General features: G+C 42.4%; 1 protein-coding gene across 3 annotated transcripts in view; it reads right to left on the bottom strand.

Annotated features, from left to right (window-relative positions):
• Positions 1–6,178: 6,178 nt before the first annotated feature.
• The window catches only part of LOC117248663 (uncharacterized), a 25,008-nt gene continuing 15,916 nt past the window's right edge, over positions 6,179–15,270 (bottom strand). For 2 of the 3 annotated variants that reach the window (XM_033613875.2, XM_078160529.1), the window contains exons 2-3: positions 13,742–14,355; positions 6,179–9,119 (exon numbers count right to left, since the gene is read on the bottom strand). In XM_033613875.2, coding sequence (XP_033469766.1) covers positions 8,249–9,119; positions 13,742–14,307 — 1,437 coding nt within the window. In that variant the 5' untranslated portion in view covers positions 14,308–14,355 and the 3' untranslated portion in view covers positions 6,179–8,248. The remainder of the gene's footprint in view (positions 9,120–13,741; positions 14,356–15,270) is intronic. The other variant, XM_078160530.1, reaches the window with a different exon arrangement.

Here is a 15,270-nt window from a genome sequence, read left to right as displayed (position 1 = left end):
TCCAATATGAATGGACAGCAGCAGAATCTTCATATAGTCAATGAGACATATTAATACACAGCTGCCCAAATGTCTCTTACAGTCCATCTGTCAGTGAGTTCACACAGATTAAAGCCAGATGTAAGGTGTTAGTATTCTGACTGAGAGGCAAGCTGAGGATTGTTTTATTTATTTTGAGGCTGATGTTGGCCAAAAGTTCATCTGCTCACTACAAGATATGATCTCCTACACACAAGACATTATCCTGACTGAGGACATATTATCTTCTACATACCAGATCATGTCTCCTAACATGTGTTCACTATCTCCTAACCTTATGCACACCCACTTCAGCACTGAGATATTATCTCCTACGTAGGAGATGTTGCTTTTAAAGCCACATGATGTTGAACTTGTGTTTGAGGAGAGACTCCTTCAGTGTGAACAGGAAGTGCACAAAGTTCTGTTAGAAAACAAGCAGAGCTCCATCTAAGAATCTGTTTCCATTCTTACTGTCTGCTGACTGTTGGTAATGACTTCATTACACATGTTGCATCAGTCATGTGAGGGTGAAGACGTGCACATCAACACCACCAGTGTAAATAGTGGGAGAAAAGGAGGCAGCCACTTCCATCAGCTGAGAGCTGGCTGTCAAGATCCTGCCGACACATTGGAATGATCCAGAGGAAACAAACGGCCTCTGGACTTTAGAGTCACAACAGTCGCTGCTTCACACATCTATCAGTGTATAAAACAGCTCATCAGTGTGTAGGAGAAACACAGAGGGTCAGTTATCATTCATGAAGGTTCCTGCTGTCACATGAAAAACTGGAGATGTCTTCCTGTTGGAAAACAACTTCCTGAAGAACTACATCCTCTGAGATGTAGTGCAGTAAAAGTACCACATGTTCCTCTGAGATGTAGTGCAGTAAAAGTACCGCATGTTCCTCTGAGATGTAGTGCAGTAAAAGTACCGCATGTTCCTCTGAGATGTAGTGCAGTAAAAGTACCACATGTTCCTCTGAGATGTAGTTCAGTAAAAGTACCGCATGTTCCTCTGAGATGTAGTGCAGTAAAAGTACAACATGTTCCTCTGAGATGTAGTGCAGTAAAAGTACCACATGTTCCTCTGAGATGTAGTGCAGTAAAAGTACCGCATGTTCCTCTGAGATGTAGTGCAGTAAAAGTACCGCATGTTCCTCTGAGATGTAGTGCAGTAAAAGTACCACATGTTCCTCTGAGATGTAGTTCAGTAAAAGTACCGCATGTTCCTCTGAGATGTAGTGCAGTAAAAGTACAACATGTACCATCAATCAATCAATCAATTTTATTTATAAAGCCCAATATCACAAATCACAATTTGCCTCACAGGGCTTTACAGCATACGACATCCCTCTGTCCTTATGACCCTCACAGCTGATCAGGAAAAACTCCCCAAAAAAAAACCCTTTAACGGGGAAAAAACGGTAGAAACCTCAGGAAGAGCAACTGAGGAGGGATCCCTCTTCCAGGACGGACAGACGTGCAATAGATGTCGTACAGAACAGATAAGCATAATAAATTAACAGTAATCCATATGACACAATGAGACAGAGAGAGAGACTTTCTTATACTTTATGCCTCTGCCATTTGTAGATACTTAGTTATACGTAGTTATATGTAGACAATAGACAATTTTACTAGAGAAAACAAACCCTGTTGCAGTCTCCATCTGCACTCTTTACACTTTCTGAGATGCCCTGTAAAATACTGTCATTATTTTATTCTTGTGTGCAGGTCTTTCCCTGCCCATCAATTGTTGTTGACCCACAGTAAGCATCCAGACTAGACTAATTTGGCAATTCATCATGGTGCAGCTTTTGTACTGTCCTCTTATTTTAAAGAACCAATACAGAATGGCAACCATAGTACAAATACTACAAATACTTTTTTATTGTACTGGATAAAATTTTCCCATGTCATTCTTTTATGCTGGACTGTAGCAGCCATACATTAGGTTTTAACCTAGTCTTGATTCCATCCTTGAATTTTTTTTCAAAATGCTGAATACTCAGGCCTCTGTGCCATGGCCTCTTCCTCTACTTTTCGCCTTCGGCCTCTTTGTTCCATGTTTGCAAATAGCAGCACAGAGGTGGCATCTTTTATAGGTGGATAAGGACTGATTGCTTATCGAAGAGCTGTGCAAAGTAGTTTCACACAGGTGCATTAGAGATTCCTAATTATGCAAGTGATTACTATCAGATGGGAACAAACACAGTTTTTCCTTTTGTTTAACACTGTTAATCCGAGTGTTTTGGGTCTTTCTGTTAGATCTGTGCTAAGAAGGTGATGATGAAGTATCTGTCTCGAAACGTCGATTTGCAAACTCTCACACAACTCCTGTAGTATAATACAAGTCTCATTTATACGCTTGTATGTTTACTATTTCCCAAATACATGCATTTTCAATTAAACATTACTATTTAAAACATTTAAGCATAAATAGTCCAATATGTACCTGGGCAAGCTACATTGGAGGCATATGGGGAAGACTGTCTTCACAAACTCAAAGTAACACCGGGTGAGCCAGATGAACCACATTGTTGAAATTCCACATAATAAAAGTAGTCCAAAATTTTGGAGACATGAGTACTTCCCTCAAAAAGCAATACCATCTAAAATCAAACATCCTTCCCTTTATGACGGGGTTATGGCACAACAGTTCACACCTGTCTGCCCATTCTAAATCTTCAGTGGTCTGTGTTCTACCTTCCTGGTTTGAAATACAAAGGAGAAGACTTCTCCAACACAAAACTGAGCAAGAAACTATGAAGGACACCAAGCTGGCAAACACAAGCTAAGAGATCAAGCTGTGCTCCCTGCCAAAAAGCTTGGGTACCTCTAATAGTTATCTAAAAGACAGAGCCCATCACCAGACGGAAACACTTAATTAAAAGTATAATAAAGTATTTTATTTAAATTTTTGACGACATGTTATACTATGATGTTTTTCAAGTTTTCTAACGACATGCTTTACTATAATGTTTTTTCATGTTTTTTGACGGCATGCTATACTATAAAGTTTCTTCATGTTTTCAGACGACATGCTAAACTATAACGTTTTTTCATGTTTTTTGACAGCATACTATACAATGATCGTTTTTCACAATTTTTAACGACAGGTCTCTATCATCAAAAGCAGTGTTAGTAAACGAATTAATATCAGAAAATCATATTGATTTACTCAGTCTCACTGAAACCTGGCTGTGTCAAGATGAATACGTTAGTCTAAATGAGTCCACTCCTCCCAGTCATAATAATACCCACATTCCTCGAGGCAGCGGCCGAGGAGGGGGAGTTGCAGCCATTTTTAACTCTAGTCTGTTAATCAGCCCTAAACCTAAACTAGATTATAATTCATTTGAAAGTCTTGTTCTTAGTCTTTTATATCCGACCTGGAAAAACTTGCAGCCACTTTTATTTGTTATAGTGTACCGTGCTCCTGGCCCGTATTCTGAATTTGTATCTGAATTCTCAGAGTTTTTATCCAGTTTAGTTCTTAAATCAGACAAAGTTATTATTGTAGGCGATTTTAACATTCATATCGACATTGATAATGACTCCCTGGCTACTGCGTTCATCTCATTATTAGACTCCATTGGCTTCAGTCAGGATGTACATGAACCCACTCATTGTTTTAACCACACCCTCGATCTAGTTCTGACGTATGGAATTGAAATTGATAACCTAACAGTCTTTCCACAGAATCCCTCACTATCGGATCATTATTTGATTACTTTTGATTTCTTTTTACTCGATTACACGCCACTCAGCAACAGTTACTATACTAGATGTTTATCAGATAGTGCTGTCGCAAAATTTAAGGAAATGATTACTCCGTTGTTAAATTTAATACCATGTTCTTCAGTAACAGAGGTTTCCTGTACTGACTTTAACCTCTCCCGAATTGATCATCTTGTCGATAGCTGTAGGCTCGCTGTGAACAACACTTGACTCCGTAGCACCTCTTAAAAAGAAGTTAACAAAGCAAAGAAAGTTCGCTCCTTGGTATAACTCTAAAACCCCTAAGTTAAAACAAATGTCGTGAAAATTTGAAAGGAATTGGCGATTAACCAAACTGGAAGAATCTCGTTTAATCTGGACAGACAGTCTCAAAACTTATAAGAGGGGCCTCCGCAATGCCAGAGCAAACTATTACTCAGCATTAATAGAAGAATGTACTATGATGTTTTTTCATGTTTTCTAACGACATGCTGTACTATGTCATTTTTCATGTTTTTTGACGACATGCTATACTATGACGGTTTTTCATGTTTTTTGACGGCATGCTATACTATGACGTTTTTCCGGATTTTGACAACCGTCTATACAATGACGTTTGTCATGTTTTTTGAAGACATACTATACTATGATGTTTTTTCATGTTTTTTGACGGCATGCTATACTATGACGTTTTTTCATGTTTTTTGACGGCATGCTATACTATGACGGTTTTTCATGTTTTCTGACGGCATGCTATACTATGACGTTTTTCCGGATTTTGACAACCGTCTATACAATGACGTTTGTCATGTTTTTTGAAGACATACTATACTATGATGTTTTTTCATGTTTTTTGACGGCATGCTATACTATGACGTTTTTCCAGATTTTGACAACCTTCTATACAATGACGTTTGTCATGTTTTTTGAAAACGTACTATTCTTTAACGCTTTTTTCATTATTTTTGACGACATGCTATGCTATGATGTTTTTTAATATTTGATCACATATTATACCATGACTTTCTTTTAGCATTTTTTTAGAGCATAATATAAAATGCCTTTTTACATCACATTTTTATGACGAGATTTTTTTTTTTTTTTTTTACATTTTTAGGCATTTCAATTTTTTCACTTTTCCAGTATATATTATAATTTGACTTTCAATTATTTTATTTTTCTTATTTTCTCTATTTTTTCATGTGATGAATATTTCTGTAATAAAGGCTCCCAATCAAAGAGTCACTTTGTGAGTTTTATTATCACATTTAAAGGTTCACACAATCAGTGTTCAGCAGAGTCTCAGACTGAGGTGGGCGTCTCCTTCCTTTTTTAGCACTTCAATACATTTGTGGTGAGGTCACCTGTGATGTCAGTGCATCAAACAAAGCAGACAGTCTGTCACTGGATATTTTGTACACAGAGTCCTGTCTTTGTTGGTTTGACACCATCATACTTGCTCAATCAGAACACTGAACACTTGGCTAATGAGAACATGCATGTTAGGACATCAGGTCACCCAAAGGTTAACGCTAGGTTACAGGCCTTCCTGTACAGGGGCACCAGGGGAAGGGCAGCATGGTGTCCACCATATGACCACACTGAGGAGATGTATGTGTAACATATCATCATAACCTGCAGGTACAGAAGTGGCTTTCTTACATGAACTGTGTCCAGGACCACATCCTGGAGCACAGAACTATTTCTGAAAGGATCCACAGGAAGTGTTAGTATGTTGTTGCGTGTATGAATATTAACAGTGCTGTCATGAGAGAGCTGCAGTGTCTCATTGTGTCCACTGGAGGGAGCTGTTCACTCTCTGGTCTCCTCCTCTTAAGTGTTTTCTCCCCTCTGCTGCTCTGAGGAGCGGCAGCACCAGAACTGACAAACTCTTCTTTGTGAATTTTGTGTTCTCCCCAGGCCTCCGTCAACAACAGCGTCTTTGGAACTGTGGGTTCAGATAAATAAATAAATAAATAAATAAATAAACAAATAAATAAATAAGTGGGTACAGAGCCAGGGTGATAGTCAGAAAAAAATGTTAAGAATACTCAAGAAGTGATAAAGTGGTAAATTTACGAGACAATTAAATCGTGTATTTACAAAAAAAAAAAACCTTGCATATTTTCTCTGAGATTAATGATGTCTTCTTGTGAGAAAGCAAATCTAAGGCTACTATCTCAAAGTTGTAAATTTAAAGACGTAAGTCTACAAGAAATATCTCTAATATTCGCTGAGGTTTAAAAGGTGTACTTAAAAGAAAAGTTAGGACACTTTCTCTGAAAATAAAGTTGTAAATTTACAAAAAAAATCTGGGATATTTTCTGACATGTGGTGAATTTATGTGAAATATGTCGGATATTCTCTGAGATCAAAGTAGGAAGGACGAAGGACACTTTCAGGGTTGAGACTGAGTGAAGACACACAACAGAGGACACTGGTTTTAAAGCTTTATTACAAAACGCAAGACAAAACATGTCAACTGGGTTTATTTCTATTGGCAAACACGACACAATGACGAACAACCTTCTATCTGCAGGTGAAGCTTCGCTGAAACCACGAACCGAAGAGAAAACAAACCAACACAACGTGGATCCAAAAACGGTGGACCAAAAGAGGAGAGCGGCAGCTTTAAGGCCCGAAACTGAGGAAACAAAAAACCAAAAGGATGAAGAGCAGGAGCAAGAAGAGGAGGAGAAGCAGGAGGAGGAGGAGGAGCAAGAGGAGGAGTAGGAACTTCTTCTTCTTAGTTTTTTTCTACGGGAGGTTCGTAGTGCGACAGTCTGCCGCCTACACACACGTATAAATAGGTCACCATTAAATTAAGTCAAATCCAATTCACACAGTAAAATGTTATTCACAAACTCAAAGTGTCCGCCGCCGTCAGACGGCTCGGCGGGCAGGAAACAGGAAGTGAAGGTTGGGGGGGGGGGGGGGGCTTCAGGGTCTGGAGGTTTCACTTTGACTGAAGCTTCTCCGTCTGTCAGGGAGGAAGACGACGACGACAATGACGTCCGACAGGATCGAAACTTTCATGTCACTGATTAGTTTTTGTCCAAATGTCGTCAAAACTTCACATTTCAGTTTGTAAAAACGAGTGAGTGATGAAAACAGCGTTTTGTCTCCGGAAGTTTCTTCAGACGGAAGTTTGACGGCTTTTTGTCTCAGAATCGTTGATGATGATTCATGTACTTTGTGTTTAATAAACTCACTTGAAGGCTTTAACTTTGAAAATCTGGACGTCTGAGTCGTTTCCTGTGTGCTTGACGACGACGAGGCTAAACGATGAAGGTGGTGGCGGTGTTGCTACGGTAACGAGGGCAGCTCTGTAGTTTTAACTGGTGAGTCACATTTAAATATTTATACATTACAACAATGTTCCAAATTCATAAATAAGTAGTGCAGTTTCCCCGTCGACCTCCGCGACACGACTGCACACTGCAGATCGGTCTCCACACACGCACGCACACATGCACCACCACCAAAAAACTACAAATATGGCCGACGAGCTGCAGGTTATAGTCTTCATGCATGTGTTGAGGAACGCCAGCTCAGACCGATCAGCTCCGATTTCACATTTTAAAAGTATCAAAAGCTATAAACAGTTAACCAATCAGAGCTTCAGCCAATCAAAATCACTGTGATGAAAAAAAAAACATGGAGGAAGTGAGCGTTGATGTCAGAGAGGAACTTGGTCAGACCTGTGCGGAGGGTTAGCGATGACAAAACTAAGTCCAGATGATCAGCTGATCATATTTATTGTTATCATTATTATTATTATTATTATTATTGACGGAGCGTACTCAGCTGTCGACCAATAGGATTCAAAGACAGAGTGGCTCTGATCTGATTGGAGGAGCAGAGGGGCGGAGTTTGAGAGTTTGTCGTTAATAATCGTCTGCACGGTGGAAGCGACCGGCTGCTGTCTGAACCCACAGGTCTGTTCTTCATGGGACTCAGTTTCCCAGAATGCTCTGAGCTCTGACAGGTCCTGTAGCTCCCAGCTCTCTCCTCAGGTGGCTGATGGGAGATGGAGTGTATAGAGGGCAGAATGAAAGCAAACAGCGTCCGTGTGCAACCTGACAGGTGGAGGGGGTGGGGCACAGGGCATGGGGCGGGGCATGGGGCAGGGGGCGGGGCATGTGACAGGGGGCGGGGCATGGGGCAGGGGTAACACTTTAAATCTAATCCCATCCTTTAAGAGCAATTAGTTAACGGTCAGTTATGACCATATATGGAAATGACCATATGTGGAGATCCCCCCGTCATACGACCATATATGGATGTCCTGCTGCTATCTACACCAGAGAAGAATCAACCAGGTCCAGTTCCCAAAACCAGCAGCCCAGAATCCATCCCAACTGGTCCAGAACCTGTGGAGAACTGGTCCAGAACTTTTCCAAATTAGAACTTTTCCAGAACTGGCCCCAAACCAGTCCAGAACCAGTCAGCTCTGATTCAGAACCAACCCAGAACAGGTCCAGAACCAGTCCAGAGCCGGGTGACGTCACTCAGAGTCGGACTCCAGCGGAGCGGTCTCGTCTAAGACGACTCTCTTCCTGCGCTTGGCAGCGGCGGCTCGGGCCCGCTGCTCCTCCTCCAGGTGGGCCTTCTTGTGGCGGGAGAAGCTGGACGAGTGCATGAAGGTCTTGTTGCAGGCGGCGCAGGTGTAGGTCTTGGTCTTGGCGGCGGGGAGTCCGGCCTTCTGGTGGTGGTGCTGCTGTAGCTTCCCCCGCCCGCCACCATCCACCGCCCTGTGGGTCTGCTGGTGCCGTGCCAGGCTGGAGGCGTGGCTGAACCGCTTACCACACTGGCTGCAGCCGTGGCGACCAGCTCCTCCTCCGCCGCCATCCTCCTCAGAGGTGGCGGGGCCCCGTTTGGCAACCCGCCCCCCCCGGCGACGGCGATTCTTCTTGCAGAGGGTGTAGAAGTTGGGCTTGTCGCGGGAGCAGAGCTTGAGGCGGATCTTAAGGTCTGACGAGCTCTCGCCCAGGTTCTCCTTGCCAGGCGTGTAGTTGTCCAGCAGCTCCTTGACGTGGGTCACCTGGTGTTTGGACAGCTGCGTGGACGTCCTGAAGCTCATATCGCACTGCGGGCAGGCGTAGAACTTGTCTCCGCCCTGGCTCTGAATGACGGCAGCTGCCACATGCTGCTGCTGCTGCTGCCTCTTGGTCTTCTTGTTCTTGCTGCCAGCCTTCAGCGAGTGGCGCAGGGCGGCCATGTTGGGGCTGAGCGCCACATCCTTGGGGAGGCCTTTTCCTTTCTTGTGGATGAGGCGGTGACGCGACAGGCTGGAGCTGTGGTTAAACTCCTTCCCACAGATGTTGCAGGGGTGGATCCGCCGCTTCCCATGCAGCCGCAGGTGACTCCCCAGCATCCTGACGGGAACACAAACACACAGTGACGTCACGACACGAGAAAACTTTATTGATTTAGACAGGAAACCAAACAACAACATACCAGAGCTGACATCACCGCTTCACTGTTTCAGTCACTTTTCGTCCTCTGCCGTCAGGTGTGGACCCAACGCCATGACGGCACCTCTAGATTTTATTCTGTTTTCAAACAGGAGGGGGCGCCGCTGTTACACCCAGCTAAGGTTCAGTTTTAGAAATGCGTATCTTTTTTTTATTGACAGACTCAGGACCAAAACTGTTGCTGAGGTTCAGACTCGAGTCAGGCCTGATTTTTTTAGCTTAATCAAAGCTCCAATAAAAACAGGTGTGATTCATTCAGCTGCACGTCTCAGGGTTCACACATCTTCACAGATACAATTTCAAAACTTTCCCATGACGTCTCAAGGACCAACAGTCAAAGAAAATGTTTTCTTGACAGACCTGTGTTACCGCCGTTTCTTAACAATACCAGATTCAAACTGTTCAGACATATTTCTGTCTGACTGGAAATCATGAAGAGAGAGACGGGGCGTCAGGAGACATTGACGAGACGTTCGAGACAGTTAACAAAACGCTGTCACATGTCGATGCGTGTTAGAGTGACGCCATGTTGACGGCTACAAAAATACAATTGTTGCTAGACTACATTATGTTGATGGCTACCCACCTGGTTACTGAAATAATTTTATCACACACAAAGAAATTCCAGGACTTGTCCATGTTTACCATGACTGAGAGAACCCTGATGTGTTCACTGGATCAGTTTATTAGGGACGGATATTGATTAGATTTTATGGATCTACGGTCACAGATACTGACGCCAGCAGGGTCGTCTTTAGGCAAACGGCAAAATCCAGTTCATCATATTTCCACATGTATTGTGTATCTACTGTGTGTTAAGGCCAGAGCTTCACATTAAAGTCACACGTTTCAGTCATATAGGTCTGGATTTATTCTGACGAGGTGCAGCTCCTGATACAGTTTCACTTTTGGTTTTTTTCTGCAACTAAGCGACCAATGAAATCTTGCCGACTAATGATCTTTCTGGTCAACTAAGGTTGGGTGGAATATTAGCGGGCAGCCATTGTTAAACCTTATTTTCTTGTTTTGAAAAGCAGAGGAAGTCGTGTGTGTGTGTGTGTGTGTGTGTGTGTGTCTGTGTGTGTGCTGGTTGGAGAAAACTCAAATGAACGTTTTTATTTTGAGCAAAACAAAAAATAAAAACAAAACATCAACATGTTTCAAGAAAATCACCAACACTGAAGAAACAGTGTTAAATTCATTTAATATCACCTGATTCATTCATGTGTTCATCATGTATTTGTTCAGTTTTGAGGCCACTTGAATCAAATATTGAGTGAAGAGCACATGATTGTCAGCTCGCAGTTTCACAGTCAAACCCAATATTTGTCGTTTAAAGACGGTTCAGTGGATGATGAAATGTTTAAATCCACCATTTTGAAAAAGGGCAATGTTGTTTTTTCCTCGCCAAAATTTAGCTGAACTTTGGAGCATCATTTGGTATCACTGGATACTTCGCAATTAGTTTTTAATTTAAAAATCAGAACAAACCAAAATTTAACCATTTTCTCCTTTTAAACCAAAAACCAAAACAAAGCTGTTTTGTTTATGCTACAGAATCAAAAGAAACAAAAAACAATCCAAAGTGCTCTGTTTTTGGTTTAAGATGAAAAAGTGATGTCACCAGGGCCCTCAACAAACTCTGAGCCTGATCCTGATCTCTGGGCTGACTGAGAGGCCGTTTACACGTTGCCGGCTATTTTCATAAACGAACATTTCACCGTCTCCGTTTTCAAAAAGATCTTCGTTTACACTTACCCGTGTATATATACACAAGAGCATGCCAAACCTGTAGGTGCCAGTGTAACGAGAAGCTCAAGCCTTCCATGTATCCATTGTCACCATAGCAACATAGGTCGCACTTTTTACACAGGCGCAAGTTCCGGCGCATACTGTGACGTTGGCTGCCTATAACTCCGTTTATCTGCGTTTATCTCAGTTTACATGCAAACGCGCAACTGGAGTTTTCCAAAATCTCCACTCTGGCCGGAGTTTTTAGAAAGACTCGTTTTCAAAGGAGAAATCTCCGTTTGCGTGTAAACAAAGGGCACAAACGAAGGAAGATGTCTCCGTTTATCAAAATCACCGTGTACGTGTAAACGGCCTCTGAGCCTGAGCTGAGAAACAGAACAGCTGATCAGAATCAGTTCAATCAACTCTGAGTATGTTCAGCCTGAGAGAGGCACGTTCACGGTGAGCACCAACAGACATCATCAGTAGAGTGCAGATAACATGATATTCAGTGGCAGAAAGCAGAAAGCTGCTTGTTTCATCCCAGCTGAGTCTGAGATTTTAATGACCGCGAAATGAAAACAAAACAAAAACTAACACGTCAGCTGCAGCTAAACAGCGTGAGGTGTGATGGGAACAGACTGCAGAGTGTGTTAGTAGGTAATGTGAGGTGATGTGATGTGTTAATGTGTTTAATATACAGAAAATACAGCAACATTACACAGAGTTCATATATGTTAATATAATTTGCTGTATCATCTTATTCAGCTGTCATGTGATGGAGCCCAAACACACTGGGCACAAACTCAACATCAAACACGCAGATATTAAACAGACTGGTAAAAGTTTTGTTTCTACTGAATTCATTCTGTCAATATTAGGCTGAGGTTCATTTAACTGCTGTGAAACGACTTCATGTAATCTCCTTTATTCTCACATGGAGCTATTATGGGATGTTGAGTCCCATCAATGAGCCAGTTACACCGCGGAGTCTTTGAATATATGAAAAGTATTCATGAATCACTGCATCATGTGTCCACGTAGATTCATTTCTCATCAACACTGACAAACCTGCAGTTCTGTGGAATTCCTCTTTTTTAAGCGTTTTTTCGGGGCTTTTGTTTCTTTTAATGGCAAAACAGCATAATGTTGAGGGAGAGAGGGAACGACGCGCAGCAAGAGGCTGCAGGCTGGGTTTGAACCCGCGGCCGCTGCATCAGGCGCTGGGCGTCTGATCACGGGGCGTCCGCTCCATCCACTGAGCCACCGATGCTCCGTGGTAATTACTTTAATAATGGATTGTGATTTATGTCCAGGGAAAACCACAACAAGGGTCCAAAGTCTTTTCAGAGCCAGAGACACTTTTCTTACGGGCCGACAAACCGCTGTCTCTCTGATGTGTTCAGTGTCTCTGATGTTATAAAGAAAAGAATCAAAGGACAATGCATAAAATGTGCTGTGATGATAATGTAAATCCAGGATGTGTAATATGTGATATATGTGGGTGGAACAGATTGTTAGATAAATGATAGAGTGTGAGGTCAAACAGTATCTTTCATATAGACACTCCTCCAGGGAGACATCCAAACAGGCTCTAATCACCTTCTCCTTACACAACAGCCTCTGAATACACTGGGCCTCAACCTCCACCACTTCATTCACTAAAGGACACGCCATGTTTCTACTTCCTGCTACACGCTCAGCCTCAGGCTGACATGAAGCAAACCTGTGACTCAGCAGGTTAGCTTCACAGAGTATGTTGCCATAGTAACTGACTCAGGGTTACACTGAACTGGCTTTGTGATACGAAAAACTCAGAGTTTCATCGCAGGCTCAATAAACTCAGAGTGTCACTGATGATGTTTGACTTTTTGTTGCCAAACTAAAAAATAAAAAGCACGTTTTGTTTTTTGCTGATTCCTTTTTGCCATTTCTCATCTGGCACAGACACGGTGGACAGACAGGAAGAGGAAGTGAAGTGTCAACTGCCTCTCTGTACACCGTGCTCACGTGAGACATGGGCACCGCCTTCATGCGTGTTCACGTGCTTTCGCTGGTCCCGCGCAAGCGCACACACGTGAGGGCGGTGCCCAGAGAGGCAGTCAGAGCTACAGGCTACAATGAGGCTAAAAACAGAGTTCAAATGACGTTTTTCCAAACAATTTTTTATGTCGGGGCTTCAGGACACTTGGATCACTACGGACGAGCAGTATGGAGATATTTTGTGGTTTCAATGATGTGTTTTTGGACGTTTGAATCTGGGGCGCCGTCAGCCTCCATTAGGTGGAGTTGTGTTGCTACCTCCTCTCCCCTTGGATCTCTGCAAGTGATGTGAGGACTCTAAAACTTCACCTGAGCCTCCCTCGACATATGGGTGAGTAGATAATGGCTGAATTTTCATTTTTGGGTGCACTATCCCTTTAAAACATGTTTAAACCTAAAATTCACTGATATCTGTCGCTCAGACTGCACATTATACTGACGCATTTCCAAACGCTCGCCACCGACACAAAGAGGATGGAGGGGGAGCGAGAGAGCGGCAGCGCTGACCGACTCTGAACAGATTCTGTGACTGCGTTGTGTTTTCAGACACATTTTATCTCTGTTTAACTGTTGTTTGTCACCAGCTGGCCGCCATATTGTTTTCTGTGTTCAACTCATATTACATCACCATCTGGAGAGAGTGTTTATAGGTCGGTGAGGCGCAGTGCATTCTGGTAGTTGTAAGTTTTCTGTGCTGAGAGTGGTTTAATAATCAGGAAGCAAAGGAGAGACGAGGAGACTGTGAGTACCTGCTGCCTTTGAAGCTCATCCCGCAGTGGGGACAGGTGTAGCGCGCCTCCTGGTGCGTGGGCTCCAGCGCCCGTTTGGCGGGTGGCGGCGTCCCCGTGTGCGTCTGCTGGTGGCGGTACAGGCTGGAAGCGTGGCTGTAACACTTTCCGCAGTAGCTGCAGCGGTACTGCCGCTCATCCGCCTCCAAGTCGGCCTGGTCCGAGTCCACCTCACCGTCCAGCTGGCTGCTCCCTGCCTCCACCAGCACCTCCTGCTCCTCCTCGCCATCCTCCTCGTCCTCATCAGAGTCCGTCTTTATCTCCACGCTCTGCTCCGTCACCTCGCAGGGGTACACCTCCTCATAGGGAGCGAAGAAGGCCTCGTCCGTCTCGATCTTCAGCTGGTCGGCCGTCAGGTCTGTCGGGTCGTCCGAGTCCTTCTTCACGCAGGAGATGGTGAACTTGGAGCCGACCTCCGCCCACTTCACCACGTACTCGATGGGCTGCGTGTCCAGCTCCACCGTGATGAAGTCTGCGCCCAGGGCGTCTGACTCCGACACCGCCAGCTCCGTCTCCGAGTCCTCCATCCTGAACCGAGATTGGGGCGAGGAAGAGGAACAGGAGCAGCTACAGCCCTGAGGAGGAGGAGGAGGAGGAGGAGGAGGAGGAGGAGGAGGAGGAGGAAAGAAGATTATAAAAGTTATATTATTATTATTTTAATATCAGTAGAAAAATTATAAACTGGATTATTATTCTGTTCATAAAATAACAATAATAATGAGTGTGTGTGTGTGTGTGTGTGTGTGTGCATATATACACAGTCATTATTATTGTTATTTAAAAAAATAAAATAACAATAATAATGAGTGTGTGTGCGTGTGTGTGTGTGTGTGTGTGCATATATACACAGTCATTATTATTGTTATTTTATTGGATCGTTACACAACATCAGAAAATAACTGAATTATACACATCATATATGTTCATAGTTTAAACTGACTATAATTAAATTTGTTAACAGTAAAAAGAATAAAGTTACATCATTATTATAATTTATTTATATTGGATCATAAAACATTAGAAACATTAGAAACATTATAGGAACATATGATGAGTGTTATTATTATCATACTGCCAGTACTACACTATAATAATAGTTATGGTATATAATATTTCATATAAGTTATATTATCATTACACTGAATGCTGATATAACTAATAATAATAATAATAACAATAATATTAATAATAATAACAATAACAATGACAATAATAATAATAATAATAATAATAATAACGATAATAATAATAATAACAATAATAATAATAATAACAGCATGTGAGAAATCTGTTTGACATTAAAACTAAAACATATTTAAATATTGATTTTATCATATTTGTAAATATTGATATTGTTTATTTTCAGTTCAATAAACGAGGTGAATAAATAATGATTGTTTTTAGTATTGATTAATCAGATTATTGTTGTTTTGACAAACACTGGAACTATTGATCTGTCATCAGAAGAATCAGCTCATGGATCAGTTTAT

This window comes from Epinephelus lanceolatus, chromosome 17, assembly GCF_041903045.1.
Source record: "Epinephelus lanceolatus isolate andai-2023 chromosome 17, ASM4190304v1, whole genome shotgun sequence".
Taxonomy (NCBI): Eukaryota; Metazoa; Chordata; class Actinopteri; order Perciformes; family Serranidae; genus Epinephelus; species Epinephelus lanceolatus.
Note: the sequence above shows the minus strand (reverse complement) of the source record. Positions and strands in the feature narration are given on the sequence as shown.